This window comes from Sparus aurata, chromosome 10 (assembly GCF_900880675.1).
Source record: "Sparus aurata chromosome 10, fSpaAur1.1, whole genome shotgun sequence".
Classification (NCBI taxonomy): domain Eukaryota; kingdom Metazoa; phylum Chordata; class Actinopteri; order Spariformes; family Sparidae; genus Sparus; species Sparus aurata.
This window is the reverse complement of record NC_044196.1, coordinates 35,301,513-35,326,293: the sequence shown is the minus strand read 5'-3', so window position 1 is coordinate 35,326,293 and position 24,781 is coordinate 35,301,513. Positions and strand designations below refer to the sequence as shown.

Below are 24,781 nucleotides of genomic sequence, written 5' to 3'. Positions count from 1 at the left end.
ATTCTGGAGTATTCTCCTTTGTGATGCCAACTTGTCTTGAAGAAATTCTTGTACTCATCGTTTTGCCCTCTCTTTTTTCTCCTCTCCTCTCTCATTCCTTAACCTTTCCTCCTTCCTCTGCTTTTTGCCCCTTGACATCTCATGTCTGCCTGTATCTGTACGTTTGCTTTGCTCCCAGCAGCAGATAATGAGGGACCGGTGGATGAATGTGGGCTACGAGGAGGAAGAACTCAAACCCTACATTGAACCCATGCCAGATTATAAGGACCCAAGGAGGACAGGTAGACCCAGAAACACCCTAAAAGAAATGACGAATGTATTCCATTATTTAGCCACGCACAAACACACTTGAGTACAGATGTTCTTTTCAAAGATATTTATCCTGCAGGATGCTCAAGATTCTAATTGTAAACTGGTTGTGTGTGTGCAGACATCATGCTGCAGATGGGATTCTCTCAGGAGGAGATCCAGGACTCACTGGTGAACCAGAAGTACAATGATGTGATGGCTGCATATCTGCTACTGGACTATAGGAACTCTGAGGTATACTCTTTCTTTCTCACACCTACCCATGCATCCATTTTCACAGTAACATGTCAGTTATTTTTGGGTTGTCAGAGCTCTCTTAGCTACAGTCATACTTATCATTATATACAAGAAAATGTAGGGCTTCATTTTTATTTTGCCCTCAAGCCATCAGAACATACAGTTTGCTGTCATCTCTGACTTTGAATGTGTATATTTATCCTCAAAAAATGTCATGTTACAAAGTCCTTTGTGTTTGTAAGAGCCACGCCACAGTCTCATACACACATATTCATCATACACACATATTCATCATACACACATATTCATCATACACACATATTCATCATACACACATATTTAGACCTGTGTTTGTTTTCTTTCTCCCCTCAGCTGGATGAAAGTGGCATCAAGCCCCGGCCAGGAAGTGATGTAAGCAACATAAACGCTCCTTCCCCGCCTCATAAGGTACAATGAGAACACATAACATCTTCTGCTAACACATAATGGGGCCTCCCAACTCCAGCCAGTGGCATGAGTACACTGACTTTACCTCTTCTTTTTTTTTTAAACCAAAAACACGCTGGGAATCTGGTCCTGATGTAGGTACATTTTAGGTTTTAGATTGCAGACCTACATACAGCAACCAATGTCCTCCCCAGATGCTTGAATTCACCATTGTTGTAGGTTTGTTCAGCTAGCATTCTTACATCCCGGTGTGTCTGCGGAAAAGATGTCACGTAAAGAATACCAAACTGACATTGTGTGTCCATCTCTCAGGTACAACGCAGTGTGTCCTCCAACCAGAAGCCTCAGAACCGCAGAGCCACCGACCAAGGTGAGATTGGTGTATGCTGCAGGGGGAAGGGGGTGAAGCTGGTGTGTGTTTAGCGGTTTAGGAGAAGGAAAAGTGGACGCAGATTAAAATCCTCTCATTTCATTTCTGGTGCATGATAGGATGGTCTCAAGTTATGCCGCAATGAAGTAGGTGGAAATGATGATCAAATTAAAGATTCGAAAGGCAGGCAATATGTTCAAAACGTCCTGTTTAGCACCAAAATAGTTTTCGAACATGTTGCATATTGATTTAAGTACAACAAAAGAAGGCGAGACAGACTTTTGAGATACGAGACAAGACAAGTCACAGGAGTTGATAGACTTTCTGATGCACTCTCTCTCTGTCTTTCTCCAGGCTCCTCCTACTCTAAGAGAGGGGGTCAAGCAGACAACAGGACTGCAGCTGAGGATTCTGGGAGGAAAGGTTCGTCAGGCAGCTCCACTACCAAGGTGCCGGCCAGCCCTCTGGTCTCTGCTGACAAGAAGAGCGCCACGCCGTCCACCGTGAGACCACACACACCCACACTGCTCACATGACTTGTGCAACATGGCTTTGGCTTGGTATAGTAAGGAAAAGCACAGGTGTCACCATAACATTAATGATTATATGTGACAATGAGCAATACCAGGACCCTGAAAGTGAAGCAACTAAATTGAAGTCAGAAATCATTGAATCATTATTTAGGCCTGTGCTTTTCTTTTTGTGACATGACACACATAGCTGTCATCCACTCACTTAGTGCCAGTTAAGAAATAGATAAACAAATGAACATATTTCATCAGACAGACCAACTAACAAATGTGTTATAAGTTGGGTTAGGGTTAGGTTTTAGAAATGATAGTAGATATATTTGAGGTAGTCACTCTTGTCACTTTTGTCACCACAAAACCCTAGTTCACCTGCACTGCTTTTACATAAGATCATAATTATAACTTAGATAAATAAATGAATATAGCACCTTCCTAAACCACTGTTACCTATAGTTTCAAATGTGCTTTACAAACAAGGACAAATAAAAAAAAGTCTGGAGAACATTCATGTATTTGAATCACTGTCAGTAAATACAGTCATAAATAAAATAGCTTGAAAGAGGAAATAATGGATTCAAGTAACGATAAGATAACTGACATATAAAATCATTTTAAAAAGGCAATGCAGGAACATTTTTAAGAGACTATTTAAAAGAGAGCAGTGAATTTCACATTTCCTCAGGTAAGCTGCTCTAAAGGTTAGTAGGGTTGTGTTCGTTAAAGTAAGCTGATGTGGCTTCCTCAGGACCATGTGGGCATGTACGTACCAATTTTGGTCTCGTTATTCTGTTCAATCACACACTGTCAAAGTGGCACGGCTTACACGTTTATCATTTTATTGGCATGTGGACTTGGGTCCCTATCAGAGGTAACATCCTGACGTTATTATAAGGATTTCTCTCATCAGTATGTTTTCTTTGTTTTGGTTTGGTTGGGTGTTGTCTCGTACTTGTCATATTTCTTGATGTTTCTATCTATGTTCTGTGCTTACGCACTCATTGCATACATCACAAAATGTCTCGTCACCAGTGTTTACTTGTTCGCACTGTTTCAGCATCATAGGACGACATCTCGTGTACCGACTCGTGTTGGTCTGACATGATTATAATTCTGACAGCAAATGAACAAGCACGAAAATAAAATAATTTTGTAATTCAAAGCAAAAATGTATTTGTTAAAGGGAATTCTATTCAGTGATGATTCTTTGAAGATTGAATTTCTTTTCTTCCTCTCTCCCTTCAGAATAGCATCCTGTCCACTGGACGCAGTCGGAACTCTCCTCTGACTGAGAGAGCCACGCTGGGCCAGGGCATCCAGAACGGCAAGGACAGGTACACTCACACACACTCACACACACTCACACACTCACACACACACTTACATATATACATATACACATGCGTGTATCGTTTCCACACACACTCTTTCTCTGTCTTCCCTGACACCCCAAGTGGAGGCAGCTTCATCACTAGCACACGCAGACACACATATAATACAAACACACTCAGCATGGTTTGTGAATGAAGCAGTCCCACAGCTGTCTCAGTGACTGAATCCCAGACCTTGGCTGGTACTCTCCAGAGCTCTGCCAGCTGGCTCAGGGAGGCCCACAGCTTTCCCCAGGGCGGGGTGAGCCCTCCTGGACAAGGAAATCAGGCTCCCTCTGGAATTTAGGCCAAACCTCCAGTAGATTACAGATTACCCATGATGGTCTGATTGAGGCCTGCCAGTCAGAGCCAATGGTAACTTGTTCACATGCATGCAGGTTGACATATGCTGACACGGGACCTCATTTACTCTTTTTTTGTTCTTTTCCTTTGGTAAATTGTTCCTCTTCTGAAGAACCTCCCCAAACCTGGAGTTGAATCAAACAACTTTTTACCCAATATCAAACCAGGGATAGCCTGGTAGAGACGGTAATTAACTAGGGTAATAAAAAACAGGATTTCTGGGGTTTCGGGAGAAAAAAAAAACATGAAGTCTACCAATGGGTACTGCCACAAGTCAAGCTCCCTCTTTTTCCATTATTCCGTCATTGAATCTGGATATCGCGGAGTGTGACATCCCCGACTGTTTCCCCTGTCTCATTTCATCCTTCCTAAATATAATCCATCCTTCCAGCTCCCTCTTCCTCTTCCAATATGGACAAGACAACATTTTGTTCACATAGGAATGGCTTTGTTTTGGATTTTTTGCCCTGGGTTTGTACATCTAAATACACCTCTGGCCCGTCCATACATACAACTATGCACACATAACTCATGCTTAACCAGCTTTGTTTGCTTTCTTGAGCATTAAAAATAAATGCAAACCATAATCCATATCATGATGCAGTGTTCATTGTCATTAAAGCTTTTTTACTTGTTACATCAGTCTCAGATGACCCCTTCGTACCTAACATAGTCGGCTACATGCAATATAATGGAAATGATTACACTGAATACATGTTCAGGCTGTAAATTCTGATACATTTCTGTCTTTTTTTCTACGCTAAATGGTGACGATGTGGTCATTTGAGACAGCATTTTTCTTTTTTTAAGTACTATGGGTCTATTAGCCATGGTAGCTCTGCTAACTTAGTGGTTGTCATCTGCTTTGATTTTAAAGTGACTTTTTGATCATCGTTAATGCTTTGAAGTTTGGGCTTTAATACTTGTTACCCCTCCCTCCCCATTTCCTCGTTTTTCCTTTCTGTCCTTTTCTAATTTCCTCCGTTTGGTGTTCCTCTATCTGGGCTCTTGTCCCTCTGGATCTTAAGTCACTCAGATTTTCTTGGCACCTCATTTTTTTTCATTTCTCCAGCTTCCTTTTTCCCCCCTTCTTGTCTTTTATATCAATCTTTCTTTTTCTCCTCCCTCTCTCTCTTCCTCTAAGGAGATTAGGAAGACTTGTGATGGAATATTAACTCTTAGTGGCACTATATGGTCCCTGCGCTTGCCTCTTAATAGGCTTACACATACACAAAAATACCTACTCACACAAGCTTAAACATACATGTCACACATACTGAAACTCTTGCCACACACTGGGTTGTCCAGTGAATGCAGTTCTTTTTCCATCACTAGCCAAACTAATCCTTGTCAAAAAGACTGTGTGTGTTTCTCTCAGCTCTGTTTGTTTTCTGTGCAATTAGCAGCTGTTTGGTTGACCTCCATAATGTCCGTCTCTCTCTCTCATTGCTCATTCCTCTGCTCTGTCTTCAGCCATCTCTCTCTCTGGTACCGCTCTCCCCTGTCTCTCACTGTGTTTGTTTCTGTGTGTGGATAAAGTCCAGTCAGAGCTCTCCGTAATGTGCAGAGCTGTGTTGCTCGTAGGACGCTCGCTGATATTAAGCGAGTGTTCAGCAAATACTCAAGTGTTGTTCTGCTAAAGTAATTCAACAAATAACTCTTTGTCACAGATAGTTATTTTATGGTAGTAAAGGAAGAAACACATCTATAATACTGCAAGCTTAGAGTCAAAGTGAGTGAAGAAACACCTTGCCTGTCCATTAGTAATTGCAAAAGTACAAATTTAGTTGGTTCATGTAGACTTAAACTGTTGTCTTGTAGTGTTGCAAAATTCCTTTTATTGATAGATCTGCAGATCATTTTTCAGTGTATTGATTAAAACAAGGTGACATCTTTAGATGTCTTGTTTTGTTTGACCAGCAGTCCATCAAATCTCAAAGCTGTTCAATTAACTATCATTGGAGACACCAAAGACAAGCAGAACCTGAAATTATTGGACTTTTGGCATTTCTGCTTAAAGCGGACAAGAACATTTATCATCAAAATTAAAAAGAAAGAAACTCATCATTAGACCTCAAAATCCTATTTTTAGCAACAATAATCCACATCACATTGTTTCATTGGTTAGATGTGCTTATATGTTGTTTTTCCTGAGTTTGGTCAAAAGCAGGAGCCATTAAGAATCATGAGATAGTATTTTAGGCACAGGCTTAATTCAGAAAGTACTATTAATAAACGTAACAATAATAATACTTTACATTTTAAACTATAATTGATGAAACTTTTTGTCTTTTGCCCAATTCTCAAAAAATGATATGATTTGCTTTAAAAAAAGTAGAAATACTGGGATGTCTTCACTTATTATGATGTGGTTTCATTGTTGAGTTTTGTTGCTTTGCGCGTTTTTGTAATTATGATAACCTGACTTTGTCCACTTGATTCGTCTTCAGTGTGTTTTCAGTCTTCCGAGCTGTTGCTGTTAAAAGTTGGTCTGTTGTGCTTTGCCCGCTGTGTCGGGAAGATTTTGCATGAAACAATGAAGGCAGACGAACGCGCTGAGCCTTTGATTGTCTGTTTTTCTTCCTGTTAAACTACAGTGAAGCAATGAGAGCAACAGAAGGCCAACTTTTCTTTGTTCAAGTCACTTTTCTCTGTTTTCTGTCTCTTTATGTCTGCACTTCCTCTTTTCTTCCACTTGTGTCTGTTCTCTCTGCTCTTCTCTCCCTCCTTCCTCCCCCCTCCCACCTTACCTTGTTTGATAAGTGCTGCTTCTAACCATGCTCCACCTCACCTCCCCACCCACCCACACACAAACCCTGCCCGGTGTGTGTGACTGTGTGTATGTTTGATTGTGTGTATCTTTGGTGAATTTGTCGTTTGTCTGTGTGTGTGTGTGTGTGTGTGTGTGTGTGTGTGTGTGTGTGTGTGTGTGTGTGTGTGTGTGTGCATTGGGCGGGGCACTCCTCCTGTTCCTCCCCCCTCCTCCCAGCCTAAACACTCCGGGCTCCCGCGCCTCCACTGCCTCGGCTGCTGCCGTCCTCTCCTCCTCCTCCTCCTCCTCCTCGCGTATCCGCCACCACAAGTCCCTGTCCTCCTCCAATCATCCATGCCCCTCTGACCTGCACGCACCACGACCCAGGCAAGTCTCTCTCGCACACTCGCACACTCGCACAGACACACTCAGAGCTCCCTCAGCCCCGTTCAGCCGCACCACAGATCATCATTCTTCCCCAAGAACGTGATGGACAAAAATGAAAAAGGAGAGATGAAATGATTTGTTGGCTCTGAACCCTTCCACCACTGCTACATTGAAGGGATGGCACCAACTTTTTGACTAGCTTTCATTCACTCAGTGTCAAACCCTGGCACCCAGCAGTGATGGTGATCTGGTTTCCAATATATATAAAATTGTGAAAACAATCAAAGATGTGGAGTTTTCTCTCAGAAGAGTTGTTTTATTCAACACAAACTGCTGTGCTTACTAACCCATTAAAAAGATTTTTCCCCAAAATTGTCTCATAATCAACTAAAATCACCTCCTACAGTACTTAATATAGATGTTAAGAAAGATGAATACTGCAAAATTGTTGATTCAATGGGAAAATAACACACCCCAATTTGCATATGCAGTTAAAATCTGCTGAAAAAATATAAAAATCTATTTTTCTAGACTGCATGACACTATCTCATCTCAACACAAGAAATAGTTTGTAAGTTACCGTCATGGCATCAGTTGCTCTGAATATTTCCCCATATACTGTATATTCACAACTATATAATATCACCATAGGGAGACGTCCAAAATCTCTAACACCAGTTTTTATAGACTCACCAGTTACTTAGCAACAGCCAGGAAGTAGATTGTGGAGCTCAGAAGGCTGTGCAAGCTAAACTCAGTGTGGAGATACAGTGTGTTGACATATGTTGTCTTTGGCAGATCATTCCCGCTCAAAGCTTACAGTTACTCACTGGACCATAATTGAAAAGTGAGATGTTTGAGAACAAGATGAGCAGGTTTTTCACTGCAGTGCCCCTCATCTGGAACAGAGAGATACTTTTTTTAACTTGTTTGTTTCCTTTCAGCAAAATAAACAGCAAGGTCAGAGAAAAGACATTTCTGCTGAGCAGCGATTAGGTTTGCACATACAAGGCCTCAACAGATAATAGGCCAGCCCTTTATATATACTAAAAGCTTGATTGTTGGCTGCCTTTATAAATAGGTCAAATGAATAAATAAGTAAAGCAACTTGAATTAGATGGCATTTCTTAGAAACCTTCTGTTGACATTGCGGGGAATAACTAACCCTAACACTTTTTACATGCATTTTCATATATACACTTCTCACAATAAATTAGGGATATTGTTATTTACATGAGTGCTTTTCCTATTTGGTCTGAATTTTAATGAAATAAGTAAAAGTTCCCTTTGATATTACTAATAATGAATGAGAAGAAACACCATTTTCATTAGTTTAATATTTATTACCCCAAAAATGTAGACAATAACAAGGATAGCCCCAAATAACAAAAATTGACGATGTCAGTAGCGGGTGTTTCCACCATTTGCCGCAATGACAGATTGACAGCGACGTCTCATGCTCCTCACTAGCCTCATGATGTTGTTCTGAGGCAATGCGTTCCACTCCTCCACAAGTGCTACACGCAGTTCTGCCAGGTCACGTGGGGGTGGGGTACGATCATCCAGTCTCTGCTTCAGCTGGTCCCAGACATGCTCTATGGGGTTCAGGTCAGGGGACATTGCTGGCCATACCATATGAGGCACTCCCACTTCCTGAAGTCGAGCTGTGACAATTCTGGCACGATGTGGTGGAGCATTATCATCCATGAACAGAAAGTTGGGGGTGTGCTGGCGGAATTGGGGGATGATGATGGGTTCTGTGATGTCTCTGAGGTAAGAACGTGCAGTGACTGAGCCATCTACAATAACCAAATCTGTTTTGCGCTGACTGGTGATGCCTGCCCAGACTGTTGCACCTCCTCCACCAAAGGGAGCCCTGGGGACCATGTTGACCTCGGCGTATCGCTCACCTCGCCTTCTCCAGCAACGCTGACGACCATCATTTCTGTGCAAGGTGACCCTCCACTCATCAGTGAACAGGACGGTAGACCACTGCTGCATTGTCCAGGTCACATGGTCTTGTGCCCACTGCAAACGTTCACGGCGGTGTCTTGGTGTCAGTGGAGTCACCTGCAACGGTCGTCTGGCATTCAAGCCAAAGCGCTGGAGTCGGTTTCGAATGGTTTGTCTGGAAACCCTAGTACCCCTCACATCTCGTAACTGGGCCTGCAGCTGTGTGGCAGTTGCATAACGATGTCTGAGTGCATAGGTCCTTAGGTACTGGTCATCGTTGCGGTCTGTCACTCGTGGGGCTCCACTCCTGGGTCTGTCACAAACTCTGCCAGTAGTTCTGTGTCTTGATGCAAGTCTGCTGATGACACTTTGACACACACCAAGTTCACGAGCAACATCTGACTGCCTGCCACCGACCCAAAGGCGCGCTATGGCCAGGTGGCGCTGCTCGTCCGTTAAGTGACGTCGTGTGTTCATGGCTGTTTGAATGATGAACTTGGAATGACTTACTGACAATACCAGCTTTTTATACCCACAGAATGTTGAAATTAATGCCACATTGAAAAGGGTTGTCTTTTAGTTTTTGGTATTGGCCCCAATATGTAAGGCACACTGTAAACAGTGAGACCATTATGTGGAAAACACAAAATGAGGTGTGTCTATCACCCCAGTACAATTGTCTCCCTATCCCAAAACTCTCTGAAGTGAAACAAACACCGTATGTATGAAATCCACTGAGTCTCTCACAATATCCCTAACTTATTGTGAGTAGTGTATATACAGAAACTCCCCATTAGCTACCTTCCTGTCCTGCAAAATGACATTAGAGTCAGTCAAAGGTTGCTGTCTGAATGTTGGATGTCATTATGCTGATTAAAAAATGTGTCGGTTACTATTTTGTGCAAATAAGAACTTAAAGTGAAACTCTCGCCAAAAAGCAACCGAGGCTTTATTTGTGATTGAATATGAGTCAAACCTTCATGTAAAAGCATAATTACGAGGAAAGAGGCACGTTTAAGATTTACCGTAGTTTCGTTTTCGGGCAAGCTAATTTTTTTAAAACACTCAGAAGGCTCGACACAACATGAAACTGCGACCTAACAGGCAGGAGAGTAATGGTGGACTAACGTTCTTTTTAGTAAACTCTGTGTACACAAACAATGTTCTCAATGCTCGTGTTCATGTGTAGAGACCCTGGTGATGCTACAAGCAAAGTCTCATGTTGTGTCGAGACTTCTTACTGTTTTAAAAATAGAGATTTGATGCTAGCATGCCAGTGCCCCATGCACCCCATTGAAAATTAGCTTGCCCCAAAACAAAACTACGGTAAATCTTAAAAGTGCCTCTTTTTCTTGTAATTATGCTTTTACACGAAGGTTTGACTCATATTCAATCACAAATTAAGCCTCGGTTGCTTTTGGCAAGAGTTTCACTTTAAAATGTAATGTCTTAAATTCCTGTTTGCACAGATTGATTCCTGCCGTGTAGATGGAGAGTCAACACTTACTGAACTTGACAGGATCAGAAGTCACAATCATTCCAAAAGAAACTGATACCGAAGGAAAAGAAAAACAATCTTAATCATCTTCAAAGAATGATGAAGACTTAAACTGAAATATTAGATTAAGCTATTTTTGGGCAAATACATATGGTTTCATAAAGTACTTTTAATCTATGAAAACAACAATCTTTATCATGAGATTGTCTCTGCTAACTGTCCCATTAATAACTTGCCTCTCCGAGCCTCGCTCACCTGCGGAGTCTACCTGTACTGGTCGGCTCTGCAGGTAAGTTGGTGAAAAACAACCTGTTAAATGTTATTTACTTTGTATTACATTGCATTTGCTAACAAAATATATTTTAAAAAGGGTGCTCTGGAGAGAACTAGACTAATGCAGATGTAACAGTTGTGTTGATGCATGTTTCTGTTAAAATGTGTAAACTTTGATATTGTCCCCTATTTGGTTTTTGACATGTTGTTTGTGGACAGAAGGATTTTCCCTGGCTTGTCCTTTACAGCCTCTGTTTTTGCTGGCAAAGGTGGTTAAGTGCTCTCTCATCCAGCCTCAATCTGCTGTGTAAACTCTATAAGTTATGAACTTGCCTGGGAAAACTTTGTCTTCATTGATTTAGCGTTACCTGCACTGAGACGTTGAGTGAATGCAATGAAGTGATGACCTGACTGTCTTGTTGGGTGTGTGTGTGTGTGTGTGTGTGTGTGTGTGTGTGTGTGTGTGTGTGTGTGTGTGTGTGTGTGTGCATGTGTTTGCTTTGTCGCCCAGATCGCCTGCTTGTGTCTGTTTCAAGGGCTTCTTTGATAATTTGACTTTTAAGTCCTCTTTCTTTTCCCCTGCTAGCCATGTGTCACAATACAGGGTGGAAGGTCTGTGAATATGTTCCTCAGCTACCTGAAATACTGTCAGAGGTTGAACTGATGCCATTTGCACAGACAGAGGCTCCCACCCTTTTTGTGATGGTTGTTTAGTAAAAAGAAAAAAGCCCCCCCCTCAAATGTCAGGCTAAATTTCCAGCTGAGCAAATGTCAAGGTGGCCCTCTGGCTGTATGTGCTTTTGTCTGCTCTATGGTGAAGTCTCGTTCTGTTGCATGCGTCGTTCAGCAGTGAGCTTGGGCTGTTCAGAACCTGGTTGGGAACGCTGGAGAGAAGGTACCGCTCCAACACTGTAATAAGACTGTACCCTGAGTGAGGAATAGGAACCTTTTCTCAGAACATAGTTTGTTTCCTTGAAGTCCCACCCATTCCTATTTTTGTCCAGCTGTCCCCAAGTACCCTTCTTTACTGTATATGTATTTTTGTACAGTTATAAGGAAAGCGATGCAGCACACAGGCAGCTACACATTTGTGTAAAGTAGAGATGCTGTATTCTGTACTCAAATCAAGTTTGCCTAGAATGAAAATCATTTAGCAGCTGCACCATGACAACCGTCCACCTGCAGTCATCTCATGCAACTCCACCTCATAACTAAGGATGTTCTTAACAACTCATTTTAAAGGTGTTCTAAACAGAAATTCAAACTAATAAGATAACACTCAGAAAACACTCGAAATTGGATCAATTTAAAATATATGGTTGAACATTTTTTGAAAAAAAGTGCTTTAAACCTGTTCTAAGCATTCAGTAAAAAAAAGATTAGGTTTAAAACTCTAAACTCTACAAAAGGAAACCAGCCTAATAATTATAAAAGTAATTTCCATTTGGTGAATACAGTTGCTTAGCAAAGTATGTCTTGTGTGCAACAGTTAACCAGCATTGTTAACACAAGTAACAGATGCTGGTTGGGTTAAAGTTAGTTGGCTTGGTTTTTGTTTTTTTTTTAGAAGGCAATTTCTTACTAGAACAACATGATGTTTCAGTGCAAATTATGGCAATATTACATTTAAATATGTATATAATTCACTCACAATAATGAATAATTTTTAGATCAGCAACAATGTTTAATCAGCCTGTCAAGTAATCTCACACATTCTTACTCATTACTTACCTTCTTCAGATGCTTACAGTCATGCACTACTACTCTGACAATACAAATGCTTTCATATGTATTGGAGAAAAATTACAGCTGTTTACCTCTCAGCACTATATGGGAGCAATATGTAATGGGCAGTTCCTTCCAATCTATAGCCATCTTCATTATAAGTAATATGTCGCTCTTGTCCCCACTAATCTGCCTGATCCAGCCTTTCTTTCCTTGAATCTGTGTCCAGAGAAGAGCTGTGTGTTTGTGTTTTGGGTATTTTCCGTCCTCAGTGCACAACTTTAACACATTCACATCAAAATAAAGGATGTGTTGAAGCTGTTCATCACAGCTAGACTGTAAACTTTACTTGTTATATTCAAGTGCTGAGTGCATTAGAGGCTCTGCATTGGACTGTTAGTTGCCAACCCCTCGACAACACATGTAGTCCTCTAAAACTGACAGTTATTTAGCTGCTCATCTGTAAAATATGAAAATCAGCCTTGTATAATAGAATGTTTTAATGGCAATAAAACAGCTTTAGCTTGAATCAGTGGGGATGTTCTTGGTGGGTAATGTTATTTCACATAGCAACAGATTCAAAACAGATGCTGTAATTTTAGAGTACAGATGGCAGTGATGGCATGTTTCTTTGTAGATCAAAATGTGTCTCTTCTATAGAGAGACTAACAGTGAATTTATGGGATATAGAATAAATTAACTTTATTTGGTTGCTAGTTTGATGGCGGGCAAAATATTCATGTGGATGCTGTGGTACATGCAGCCTCTCCTGTTGTCGGTATGGAACTTTGTCTTAGAGTGATGATGTTGATTACCTACATTAGAGGAACCATTTCCTGCATCTGCAACATTTGTGTTGTTAAGTGGTATCTCAGTCCTACTGCAGCCCTCTACAGTGGCGTATCCATCTGTATAAACTTCTCTATTTATTCTACTAACTGTATTTCTTTTACTCTTTGTTTGTCTATGTGTTCTTTGTGTTTGTGCAACTTCTGTTTGTTCTGTTTGCAAAGTACTGCAGGTGTACTAGTGCCACACGCTTGCATGGAAGATGCAAGCTAATGCAAGCGTTTAGCTCACGTGTGTGTGTGTGTGTGTGTGTGTGTGTGTGTGTGTGTGTGTGTGTGTGTGTGTGTGTGACAGGAAGAGCTACAGGTTGGTGTTGCTTTGGCTTAAGTGTGTATTTGCATGCGTGTGTCTGTGCCATTGACCTAACGTGGTCCTAGATATTGACTTTGCTGATTTATGGGATTATGTGAAACATCAGGGCGAGCATGTTGATCAGACATAGGTACTCGTACAACCTGTCGCTGAGGTAAGTAGCTCATCAGGAAGTGATTTTCTTCCATTAGTGTTTGTCTAACTATTTGTTCCCTTCTTCTTCACTCCCATCCCCTCTTTTTATGCCTTTCTTTCTACTTCTCTTCTTCTGCCTCACCTCCTACGCCTCACTTTGTTTATATACCTCTCCTTTGCTCCATCATACTCTTTTTCCTTCTTTCTCTTCTCTTGTCTCTTGTTTCCATCACCCTGAATTCTTCATTTGCACCTCCTCTTCTCTGCCTCTTCTCTCATCACACATTCCAACCTCTTATCCTTCTCCCATCTTTTCGCACCTCTTTCTTCTTCCCCATCTCGCTGTCTGTCTGCTCCCTTCCTTCCTCCATATCCTTCCTGTTTCTTCCCACCCCTCCCCCTGTAGTGCCCCAACTCAGCGGGCACCCGGTGCCTCCCCATCTGCCCACAACATCAGCAGCGCTGCCGTGTCAGACCGTCCCAACTTCTCCCGAGGGGTGGGCATTCGCAGCACATTCCACGCAGGCCAGCAGCGGGGTGCTCGGGACCAGCAGGGCTCCGCCTACCCTGGCGGACCCGCGTCCCCGTCACTGTCACATGGCAATAGCCAGGCCCGGAGGACACACGGTGCCACAGGGATTTTCAGCAAGTTCACCTCCAAGTTTGTACGCAGGTGAGTGAAAAGAGAGGCAGGAGCATGGGAAAACAGGAATGACAACTAATTCAGATCACACTCTGTGGTTGGGATTGTAAAAGAAAGTAAGCAGCCAGAGAAGATGTGTAGCTGAAGAATCAGCTTGGTGAATGCAAAGAAACTGTGGTAGCAACTCTTCTTCTGCTTATTCCCAACTTACTTTACAACACAAGTGCAGTTTAGAGCTTTTTCTCAGTATTGAGGTTTTTCGCCTGAAACAGAAAATGACTAGGTTTACGGTACAAGCCATTTCATGTGCTAATTTCCTGTGAGAAACGACATACTATACGTCCATGTCCTCACTGGTTTTCAGAGTATTCCTTTAATGGGGCTGATCTAAACTCATCCCTATCACTAGACTTGTTCAGATCTTTAACTGTGAAAGGGAGAGGAAAGGGAACAGCTGCGTCTGGTCTATAATTTTGTTTGCAGCAGTGGTGACTGAGGAGTAATTTTGGTTTAGGTTCCACGTCTGGCCCAGTTTTCATCTCAGGCCTTTAGTGCAGGTTGCAGCACTAAAACTGCTCTTGTGGGTACCTGGTTGTAATGGAAGCTAAACTTGTTTTATTTATTTATGTATTTATTTATGTAATTTTCTCTGGAAGTGAAGTCTAGCTCTGATCCCACTCTGTAAAAACAGTGAGGCGAAGACAGCATTTTATGATTATGAAAGTGGTCTGTACTGTCTGTGACTCTGTAGGGGACACTGTTGAAGCCGATCAGGTTCTACTGAACGTATATGCTCCTATATACATAATACCTAACCTGTAAAATGTAATGGATAATTGTTATTAAGGAAAATTATTAATTATGTCAAGTAGCATTCATACATGAAGGGCAATGAAACCTTAAAGTGGCTGAGTCAGAATGAGAGGGGAGTTAAAAAGGAGACGAGAGGAGGCTGTAATCAGAGGCTGTCGCCATCGGAAATGTAGATGTGGACGACAGGAAGTGACAGGAAGTGACGGTTTAAAGGTGCCTCAAAGAGGAAGGTCCAAGTGAGCAATAAAAGAGAGCAGGTAGGTTGAGATTTGTCATCATCACTGCAGACTGGCCAACCAACAGTTTATGATGACAAGAGTGTTGGAATGTGTGTGAGGAAGAGAAAGAGAGACACAGAAATTGAGGATGATCAAGTGTTTTGCCTGCATGTGTGGGTGTCGGTGTCAGGGTTTGTGTGTCTGTGTGTGTAAGAGCCACACTCTCGGCCTCCCACTCGGAGTTACTGTAGCTCCGTGGCGACAGTATCCATGGTTACACCGGAGATATCACTTTTCCCTCAACTATAAATACCGCAAGTGGGGACACCTTGACACACATGTACACACACACACACACACACACAAACTGGCGTGCTGGTAGGAAGTAGAGGCGCTGGAGACAGAGAGATTGTGTTGCATTTGTACAGTTTGACCACACACACGAACACACACAAACATATACACTGAAGCTGTGTGTTTTATTAACAGATCACATAACATCACGTCTGCACTTTCCTGCGTGGTGTGGAGAGTGATATTTCTCAGTCCTTCGTGTGTGTGTGTGTGTGTGTGTGTGTGTGTGTGTGTGTGTGTGTGTCAGATTAGGTTTCTCAATGTGTGTTAAAGATTAAGTTGTTGATGAACTTGTTCTTTTTCATTTCAAATGTGTCTTTATGTGAGTGTGTGTTTGTAAGTATAAGAAGTGTTTTTCTCTCTTTTTGTACTTTCTTTTCTGCCATGTTTGAACTTTTCACCTTACAAACACTTCTTTCCAGGATCACCAGGACAACTCTGTATGTGGAGGAACGCTTCATTTCATGTTGTGATGTGTGTGTGTGACTGTGTTCAAACAGGGTCTTCTTAATGGAAGTTTCCCAGTGAGCTCTTTGATCCCTTTAAGGTGCCCTGGTGTACATTTAATAATGTCTGTTCACACATTCACACCACATTTAATCACATTCAGATTAAAAGTGGACATCAGTAACACTGATTCTCCTTCTTAATGTTTATTTTTTGGTTGTTTAATGTTGGTTGTGCTTGCTGCTTCAATCCCAAGTGAGCGTGGTTCATGTTGGACTTTTGTTTGTTTGCTACTCAGAGGGCAGTGTGTCTTTTGCAGGAAAGTCATAAATCTATACGTTTTTATACATACATTTGTTTCTCTTTCTTTCTTTATCCCTCTTTTGTTTTTGTAGAAATCTCTCGTTCAGGTTTCCAAGAAGGTAGGCAACATCCCCAACGTTAAATATATAACCCCTTGATATATATCCGTATATTCTCTCCTTCATATATATTTTACATATATATATTTCCTCCCCTTTTGGTGTTTCGTGCAGCTTTTTGTTGAAATCTTCCTTTTGTGCCTTGAGCCTTCTCTTTTCTCCTCCTATTTTTTCTGTGGTTGGCCCCTTTTTTGAGCCTTCTGGTTCTGAGTGCCGTGTTTTGGCCCATTTTTCATTCATTTATTTATTTATTTATTATTTATTTATTTATTCAGTTATTCTAACTAACTTCCCCTTCACCCAGCCACCCACTCACTTAACTCACTCACTCCTTCATCACGCAGCACAATAACACCTCACCCAACTTCCTCTTCGTTCCTCCATCGTCCCTCCCACCCACCTCATCCTCATTCTCCCCCCCCCCCACACACACACACCCCTTTTCCATTTATTTACAGGTTAGAGACGTGAGCTTGTTTGCCCCCATAGCATCCTAGATTTAGGTCGAGTCTTAATGGTGCGATAGATCAAACTCCTTTCCTTTGCTTAACCCCTTGTAAGCCTCAGATGCAGGTAATGTCGTCCTCTTTTTGACCCTTAAGGAGATTTTCCTCCTCCTTTTAATCTCTTGAGGTAATTGTCTCATTTCAAGGTGTTAGGTCGTCATTTAGTCTCATTTTGCCCAGGATTGTTTAATATTGCTAACCATTATCCAAGCTAACGTCACCTACCAAACCATTACCCCTCTCACCTCTCTTCTTTCACCTGTTTGGTCCAAAAACTCAGGTTTTTTATTAGCCATAGAGGGCTGCAGTTGTGTTTTTAGTGTTTTGGTGTAAGTTTGAGATGAACCCACATGGGAAATGATTTATTATTAGTCCCCGGCTGTAGTTGGTAGTTGTGGAAGGAGGTAGAGAGGAGGAGAGGACCCAGGAGGGACGGGGCTGCAGTGTTTCTCAGGCTGCACTCTTTTCTGGAGGCTGCACTCTTCCTTTCTTTCATCGCTCTGTTCTCACTCTGGCACTGGCTCTCTAACAGCAGCAGCAGCAGCAACAGAACTGGATGGCTTTGACCTCTTCTGGCTGGAAAAGACCTTTTTGTTGTGGACACACATACACACACTTCATGCACATACAGTGCAGACATGTATACTCACACTGACACACCCAGCACTTACACCAAGACACACTTTTTTCTCTCTGCTCATGTAGATATTTATAGTTTATGCAGATGCAAATCACACATGGACACATTTTACATTTAAATACTGTATGTAAATGCTGAGCACACATCTCACAACCACATTTGTCACACATACTCACATAAACAATTTTTAGTGTGTTGGCAGCTTTTAACCAGCAGGTGGAGAAATATTTCTTAAAGCTGAACCATTGCGCCACCTGGTGGTTAAACTTTGGAATTTGTTGGGGTTTCTTTTGGGGTTTTTTTAATCACAGTGTTAAGATGAACTACCTTTCTCTACAAGTAGCACAGCCTTCAGGCTATTTAAGGGTTTTAATGAATCTCTTCATGAGATGTAAGAGAGGGGAAATAATAAATCTGCCTTAAGAATATATTTATAAATATGTGGCAAATGTTTCATTATGTTTGAGTGTATGAATTAAGTGTAGTTGTATCTATTTACAGTACTCTTTGTGTAGTGTTGTGAAAGTTCTTTATAAAAAGGCAAGTGGGATATATTTGAGTTCAAGTAATCGTCATGTCAATCCTTTGTTTTCCCCTGATGTCACAGTGCCCCTCCTGGGAGCCATATCGCATCTGTTCATCATGCAAAATCATACAAGGGCATGCAAAATGTCTAAATTCTACATTTTTCACCAGTTTACCTCTATTATTTAAGAATTCCTTGTGCAACTTGTCTCCACTGCTCCCACTTGTCATCTCCCATGTGCTGTATTTTTAATCATGTTTCTGTTTCAGGAGGTATTTTACATGATGATTTTGGTTATTATTTTAATGGGGTAAAACAGGAATGCTGTCTTTTCATACAACACAATAATTTTAAGAGCATAAGCTGTTGGATTTGTCATTTGTGTGTCACCTTCCTTCCATTGTCTGCATGTGTTTTGCTGTTGTCTGTCTTTATGTTTCTGTGTTGTTGTTGTTGTTGTTTGCTTTTCTCCACTGAGTTTGTTTTGTTTTTTCAGTCTTGTCTGTTGAGATGAGAGAGACTGTGTGTGTGTGTGTGTGTGTGTATGTATCTGTGTGTGTGTGTGTGTATGTATATATATATATATATATATATAATATATATATATATATATATATATATATATATATATATATATATATATATATATATATATATATATATATATATATATATATATATGTATATATATATATATATATATATATATATGTATATATATATATATGTATATATATATAATATGCTGTAGTTACAGCGTTGTTTTCAGGGAATATGTATGTGTGTAATCTTAAAACGCTGTATAGGTCCAATGTCACTAATAACGGTTTTACTGCAGTGCTGGGATCCTATCCTAACCTTCATTAGTCGCACAACTCGCCCTCACCATGCCGACCATTCTGTTCCAAACCATTCCATCCTGGTCCAAGTGGAACCATTTCACAGTTTGGTTCTCACTTTCCATTTTGTTGGGACACATTCCGTTCCAAGCCTTTCCATTCTGTTGATTTAATTCAATCATGTTCAAAATCCATTTTACATTTAATTCCAAATATTCCATTTTACAAGCCATTCCATGTAGTTCCACCTTGTTGGAAATACTTCATGTCTGAACTGTGAAATTTTGAGCCATCTACTTTTTGTCTCAGCTTTCCATTTATTTTAGACCAGCTGTTCTGATCCATCATGAACCTGGTTGAAACAGATTTTTGCAAAGTCAATTTTGCCAAATGAAACCAGGTTGTACCTGACAAACAGTTCAGTTGTAAACCTATTAAGTGGCAGGTGAAGTTATGTTAAATCTTGTGTTGCCACAGTGACTTTCTGTTGATTTGATTCATTGCAGCTAGTTTACTCACGATGGAGACATTTCTTTACTCTTCACTGGCAAAACCCAGTTTAATAATTCTAAATTGAAACTAGTAGCTGCTAAGAACATATGGAGGACGTTAAACATTAACTGTGTAACGCATTTATGACTAGCAGGTACAACTCAGCCCTTTACTTCGCTCATCTCTTCAACCCATTGAACACTCATGACGCCTCCTCATTGAGGAGCTGAAATGAAGCAGTGGCACAGAGTGGAAAGGCATTGGCACAGGCATTGTGGGATGTGAAGTCCTCAGGTGGCTCTGGATTTGAATCTGAGCAGTTGGAGTGGAGATTACATTCTGGCATTGATACTCGATGTGATTGGATTGGAACGTTGAGATAGGCGTGGCGAGCAGCGCGACTGTGTTCAGTCAGCTCATTACTCCATGTTTAAGAGTCCAATTGTTGCCCCAAGCCCTCAAAAGACTAAACTTGTGTTGATTTTTCTCGAGGAGTCCGTATGAGGGAGAGGGTCGGGATGAGGGGAGCAGGTGAGATACAGAACAGCCCGAAAAACTGAAAAACCCAACAAACCCCCAGAATCTACCAAAACCGCCTGCCAATCAGTAGACTGGAGCCAATCAGTAGATGATCTCTGAGCTTGTTGTGAATGGCTGGGAGAGGGGGGGAGGGCGAGCTGGGATGTAATTGGTTGGTGATGGTGATAACGGGTTAACCAATCAGGGGGCTGGAAATTAGCCGTGAATGGTAGCATCCCAGAGAGTGAGAGTGCTGGTGTGGAGGTTGACCTGCATGGAGGTGTGTGATGGGAAATCCGAATCAAAGTACCCAAATGTGTGTGTTTGTGCGCAAATATACCTGAAATTTACTGTCAAACAGATTTAAATCTGCACACGTTTGATAACCGGAGACGTGCACACACAAACACACACAGGGGTACTTAAGAGATTTTGCTTTTTGTCTTCATTCATTTTCACGACCTCATCATCTCCCTCTTCCTCTCAACCATTCCTCCATTTCTCCCTCCTCCTTCCCTCCTTTTTTGTCTCTACTTTTTGAATAACTCCCTCAATTCTCAAACTTACCTTCTTTTTCTCTCTTTGCTTCTCTCGCCCTCCTCTTTCCTGTCTTCTTCCACCCCTCTCCCTGCCTCTCCTACCACTCGCTTTAACTCTTCCTACCCTCATCTCTGTTTCTGTCCTTTCTTTGTTCTCTTCTCTGTCTTCCTCCGCCTCTCTCTTCTCCTTCTCCTTCTCCTCCACCCTCCCATCCCTCACCCAGGTCTATGCTGAGCAGTACAGTGGACAAGTCGGAGAAGACGTCTGGTGGTGTTCTCTCTTCCTCTTCCAACAACGACGAGAATAACTCCTCACCAGGATCTGGCAACACTGGTATATTTGGCTCTATTGCTATTTTTTTAAGTTGACCAACAGTCGGGTAAAGCAGCACGGTCACTGGCAGAATGTCAGTATATCCAACTCAGAAGCCAGTTGTCTTGTCATGTTGTTGTTGTGGCACAGCTGCTTCAAAATGAGGCTGCAGATTCTCAGCACTTTAAAATAATAAAACATGTCTGATTGATTGATTAATGAGGAAAAAAAGAATTCAAATGAACACCTAAACTTTTAGTGGGATTGATGGACAGCTGCAGGTTCTTACTAATGATAACAACAACCTGTGTGTCACAAACATTTTGGGGCATCCAGCAGCTCCATGAAAGTGAAAAGAGGTATTAAAATGTATAAAACATCATGATATGACTAATATAACTAAAACTATTATTGATTACAATTACTGATTGTGCAGAGCTTGTTTTATAACTAGAGGTCCACAGATGAGTTTGAACTCTGATGAGCCCCGCGCTCATTCTGCCATCATTCCTGTCTACATTAGATTCAGTGTGTTAGTCAGCATCATGATAACATTCACTGTTGCTGCTAAGACTCAAACTCTTTCTGCACCTTTGCTGTTTATCCCTGTTTATGTATCTACCACAATGAGTTCCTCGCAGATAGCTGTTGAACAGACTGAAGTAAACGGCTGCAGCTGTGTTGGATCATGATTCAGTTGTAGGTCATCCAGCTATAACACCAGTCAGGTTATGGTGGTAATTGTTTTAATGGGTTTCATGTTAAGAGAATATTGCAGTCATTATGTGTTAATCCTCATTTTTCATTCTCCGCTGGTTTGTCACCTTCTTCCTTTTCTTCTTTCTTTTGCTCTCCCATCTTTGTCGTATGCACTTTGTGATTTATTTCCTTGTCACATTCTCTCATAAATCCTGGCCCCTGACAACAGATCACTTTGCCGGACTTCATCTCAATTGTTTGTCATTCACTAACTTCTGTCTGTTGTTCTTCCCTCTTGTCTTTGACCCTAATCGATCACCCTCTCACGTCTCTTTTCCTCCTCTCTCAGGTGGCACCGGCACACCTCCCGCCATCGCCAGCCAGAAGGACTCGGCCAAGCCGCGCTCGCTTCGCTTCACCTGGTCCATGAAGACCACGTCGTCCATGGAGCCCATGGAGATGATGCGCGAGATCCGCAAGGTGCTCGACTCCAACAGCTGCGAGTACGAGCTGCGCGAGCGCTACATGCTGCTGTGCGTGTCGGGCAACCCGGCCCGCGACGACTTCGTCCAGTGGGAGATGGAGGTGTGCAAGCTCCCGCGGCTCTCCCTCAACGGCGTGCGCTTCAAACGGATCTCGGGCACGTCCATCGCCTTCAAGAACATTGCCTCAAAGATTGCCAACGAGCTCAAACTGTGAGTGCGGAGGAGCAGCGAGGAGAGATGAGATTAAAGGGTGGAGGTGGGTGGGTGAAGGGGGTGATGGCAAGGAGGAAGATGATGCTGTAAGTGGGGTGGGGTCACTGTGGAGGTCAGGAGGTAAGCTAAAGGGTGGGATCACTTTAAAAATAACCTGATTGTTATGGACAAAGGTCTGAAGTAGGGCTATCGGATCTCTGAGACTAGAAAACGTTTCTTTTCTAGAAGTTTTGTTCCTTAAGTTCCCGAGGCGTTGATGTCCTCTGAGTTGTGAAGTACTTATAGACCGAGGTCTTCTCTTCCCTGCTGGGTTTTATTTTTTTGTCACGTTCTACTTAGACGTTCCACTCTTCTGCATGTCCGACCTGCTCTCTCTGTTTTTTAGAAGTCACACTTTGATCACTTTGACCACTCCTGTCACTTCTTCCTGCTATTTATTCAGTTTTTCTGCACGGTTCTGCTGCCAGGTCTTTTTGGGTTGGGGGAAACCGGGTAGAAACGGGGGCTGGATGGAGAACAAGGGGAGAGCAGAGGGACTGCCAATTTAAAAAAACACAAAAAAACGACAAAAAACAACTTTCTACTTTCTCTCTGAATCTCTAACAAGTGGTGATGAATGACCGAAAGCTCGGAGCCTTACTTTGCTGGAAAACTCAAAAGGAGTTTTGATTTGAATTTGTTCTGATTCTCCTCCAAAACTGATGGACTCCAACTGAGCCAGGACTTTGGTCGCTGAAGCCAACTGTCACACACATGCACGCACACACACACACACACACGCACACACAGATGGACTGTGGATGGACGAACTCTGCTGTTGTTGGTTTAAGGACCCTCTCCGGCCTCCACCTGCCCGCACAAACCCCTCCTGCTCCGAAACGAACTTTAGAAATCCACCTGATCCCTCCTTCCACCACATCCCTCCTCTCACACACACACTTCACCACCCTCTCCCTCTTATTTCAAACTGAACTCGGCACAAACACATCCATCTTTTCTGCCTCTTCACTCCTTTTTCTTCCTCATTTTTAAAATTTCTCTCATGCCATCAAGTCTTGAAGAGGCCAGTTAAACTTGATGTCGTTGTTGATTGTTTCAGGCTTCAACCCTTCAAGTCCACACCTTTTGTTTTAGTTTCTTCTTTTATGGCTTTTAAAAAAGAGTTGTGCACTGGAAAAGAGAGGCATATGGGAAACTGGGGAGGGAAGGACAGTTGACGGATGGGGTTGTTCATGGATTTTATGTTGCCTTTCTTTATAGAATTAAATTTGGGGTTTGTTTTTGTTGCATACGTCAGCACATGAATGCTCAAATGACTTATTTGTACTTTTTTTTTGTGTGTTGATGTTGGTATCGCTTCAGTTGGCATCATGCCTTCATATCCAGAATGTCAACCCTGAACCGACACATTTCTTGTCCCCCCCCCCCCCCCCAGACAGACACACACACACACACACACACACACACACACACACACTTTGATTTATGGTCCCCAAAAAGTACAAGAAGAATCGACAATGATCACGATGACGAATGGTGAATTATTTTCTTCTTCTTTTGATTTGATAATATATTTTTGCGTCATTGAAGATTTTTGGTTTGTACAGATTTGGATTTTCAGGGGGGTTGGACCGGGTGTGAAGGGTCACATCGGATCATATCATTGCTGCCTTTTTCAGTGTAGTGCACCTTTAACACACACATTTAACACACAGCTCATAATGTTTCAGATTAACCACAAAGCCCCCCCAAGTTCAGACAGGAGTTATCGATGTATCTAATAATGTTGACGGTGGCGGTGAGAACTACTGCGCGTTCATCTTTGGCCGTTTTCTTTAATTTCATCCATTTGTTTTTATTTAAAGGCCGTATTGGTCCAGAAAGGCTCGAGGCAAAGAGAGACGGCAGAAAAGACGTTTCTCATATCAGAGCACATTCACATTCAGAACCGCAAACCAGAAGAAGCTGCTTCTCGCCGTCTCTCTTTCTCTTTGCTCCAGTTTGTTCGAAGCAGAAGAAACACACAAACACACACACACACACTCGGGGGTTTGAGAAAGGTCCCGTCAGCTGGTTGTACCTAACTTAACACTTTTCTTTCTTTCTATCACGATGACACACTGTCGTTTTATTATTTCTTTCAGTTTTTAATACGTCAGATATTTTCTTTAAAAGTTGTTCATTGTATTAAGGTGCTGGGTATTGGATTCTAATTATTATTCTGGCTGTTGCTGTTATATTATCTCTTTCAGGGTTGATTTTATTTTACATTATTTCGTTTTACATTGCTGTAATTTACATTGATTTTAAATGTGTTTTGAGCAAACTGTAACTGTAGTGGTGGGTTTGGGGTTGGGAGGGGTGATCAACTCCTGAAAAAATGTATTATTTGTTTGTTTTTTTTGTGCAAAGACAAAATGATGAAAAATTACAATGATAGTAATAAAAACAATGATATAATGATAGTCTGCCTCTGAAATCCATTATGTTGAATGTGAGCACCAGGTCCGTTTAGTAGCTGCTGTACAGCTGCGGGTGAAATATGGACCTGGAAGTGTGTTGACAGGCCTTGAAGAGTTCAACTGCACGTGTGGAAAAAGGAGTAT

The 24,781-nt window shown here is 41.8% G+C and overlaps 1 protein-coding gene across 11 annotated transcripts in view; it reads left to right on the top strand.

Annotated features, from left to right (window-relative positions):
* Nucleotides 1-24,638, top strand: part of mark2b (MAP/microtubule affinity-regulating kinase 2b) — a 54,886-nt gene extending 30,248 nt beyond the window's left edge. The window contains exons 10-21 of one of the 11 annotated variants that reach the window (XM_030431086.1): nt 182-281; nt 431-543; nt 919-993; nt 1,306-1,363; nt 1,718-1,866; nt 3,136-3,224; nt 6,613-6,762; nt 13,914-14,180; nt 16,378-16,404; nt 19,900-19,938; nt 20,690-20,799; nt 21,827-24,638. In XM_030431086.1, the coding sequence (XP_030286946.1) occupies nt 182-281; nt 431-543; nt 919-993; nt 1,306-1,363; nt 1,718-1,866; nt 3,136-3,224; nt 6,613-6,762; nt 13,914-14,180; nt 16,378-16,404; nt 19,900-19,938; nt 20,690-20,799; nt 21,827-22,176 (1,527 nt within the window). In that variant the 3' untranslated portion in view covers nt 22,177-24,638. Of the gene's footprint in view, nt 1-178; nt 282-430; nt 544-918; nt 994-1,305; nt 1,364-1,717; nt 1,867-3,135; nt 3,225-6,612; nt 6,763-13,913; nt 14,181-16,377; nt 16,405-19,899; nt 19,939-20,689; nt 20,800-21,826 lie in introns of all 11 variants that reach the window. The other 10 variants (XM_030431090.1, XM_030431087.1, XM_030431085.1 and 7 more) reach the window with 10 other exon arrangements.
* Nucleotides 24,639-24,781: the final 143 nt, after the last annotated feature.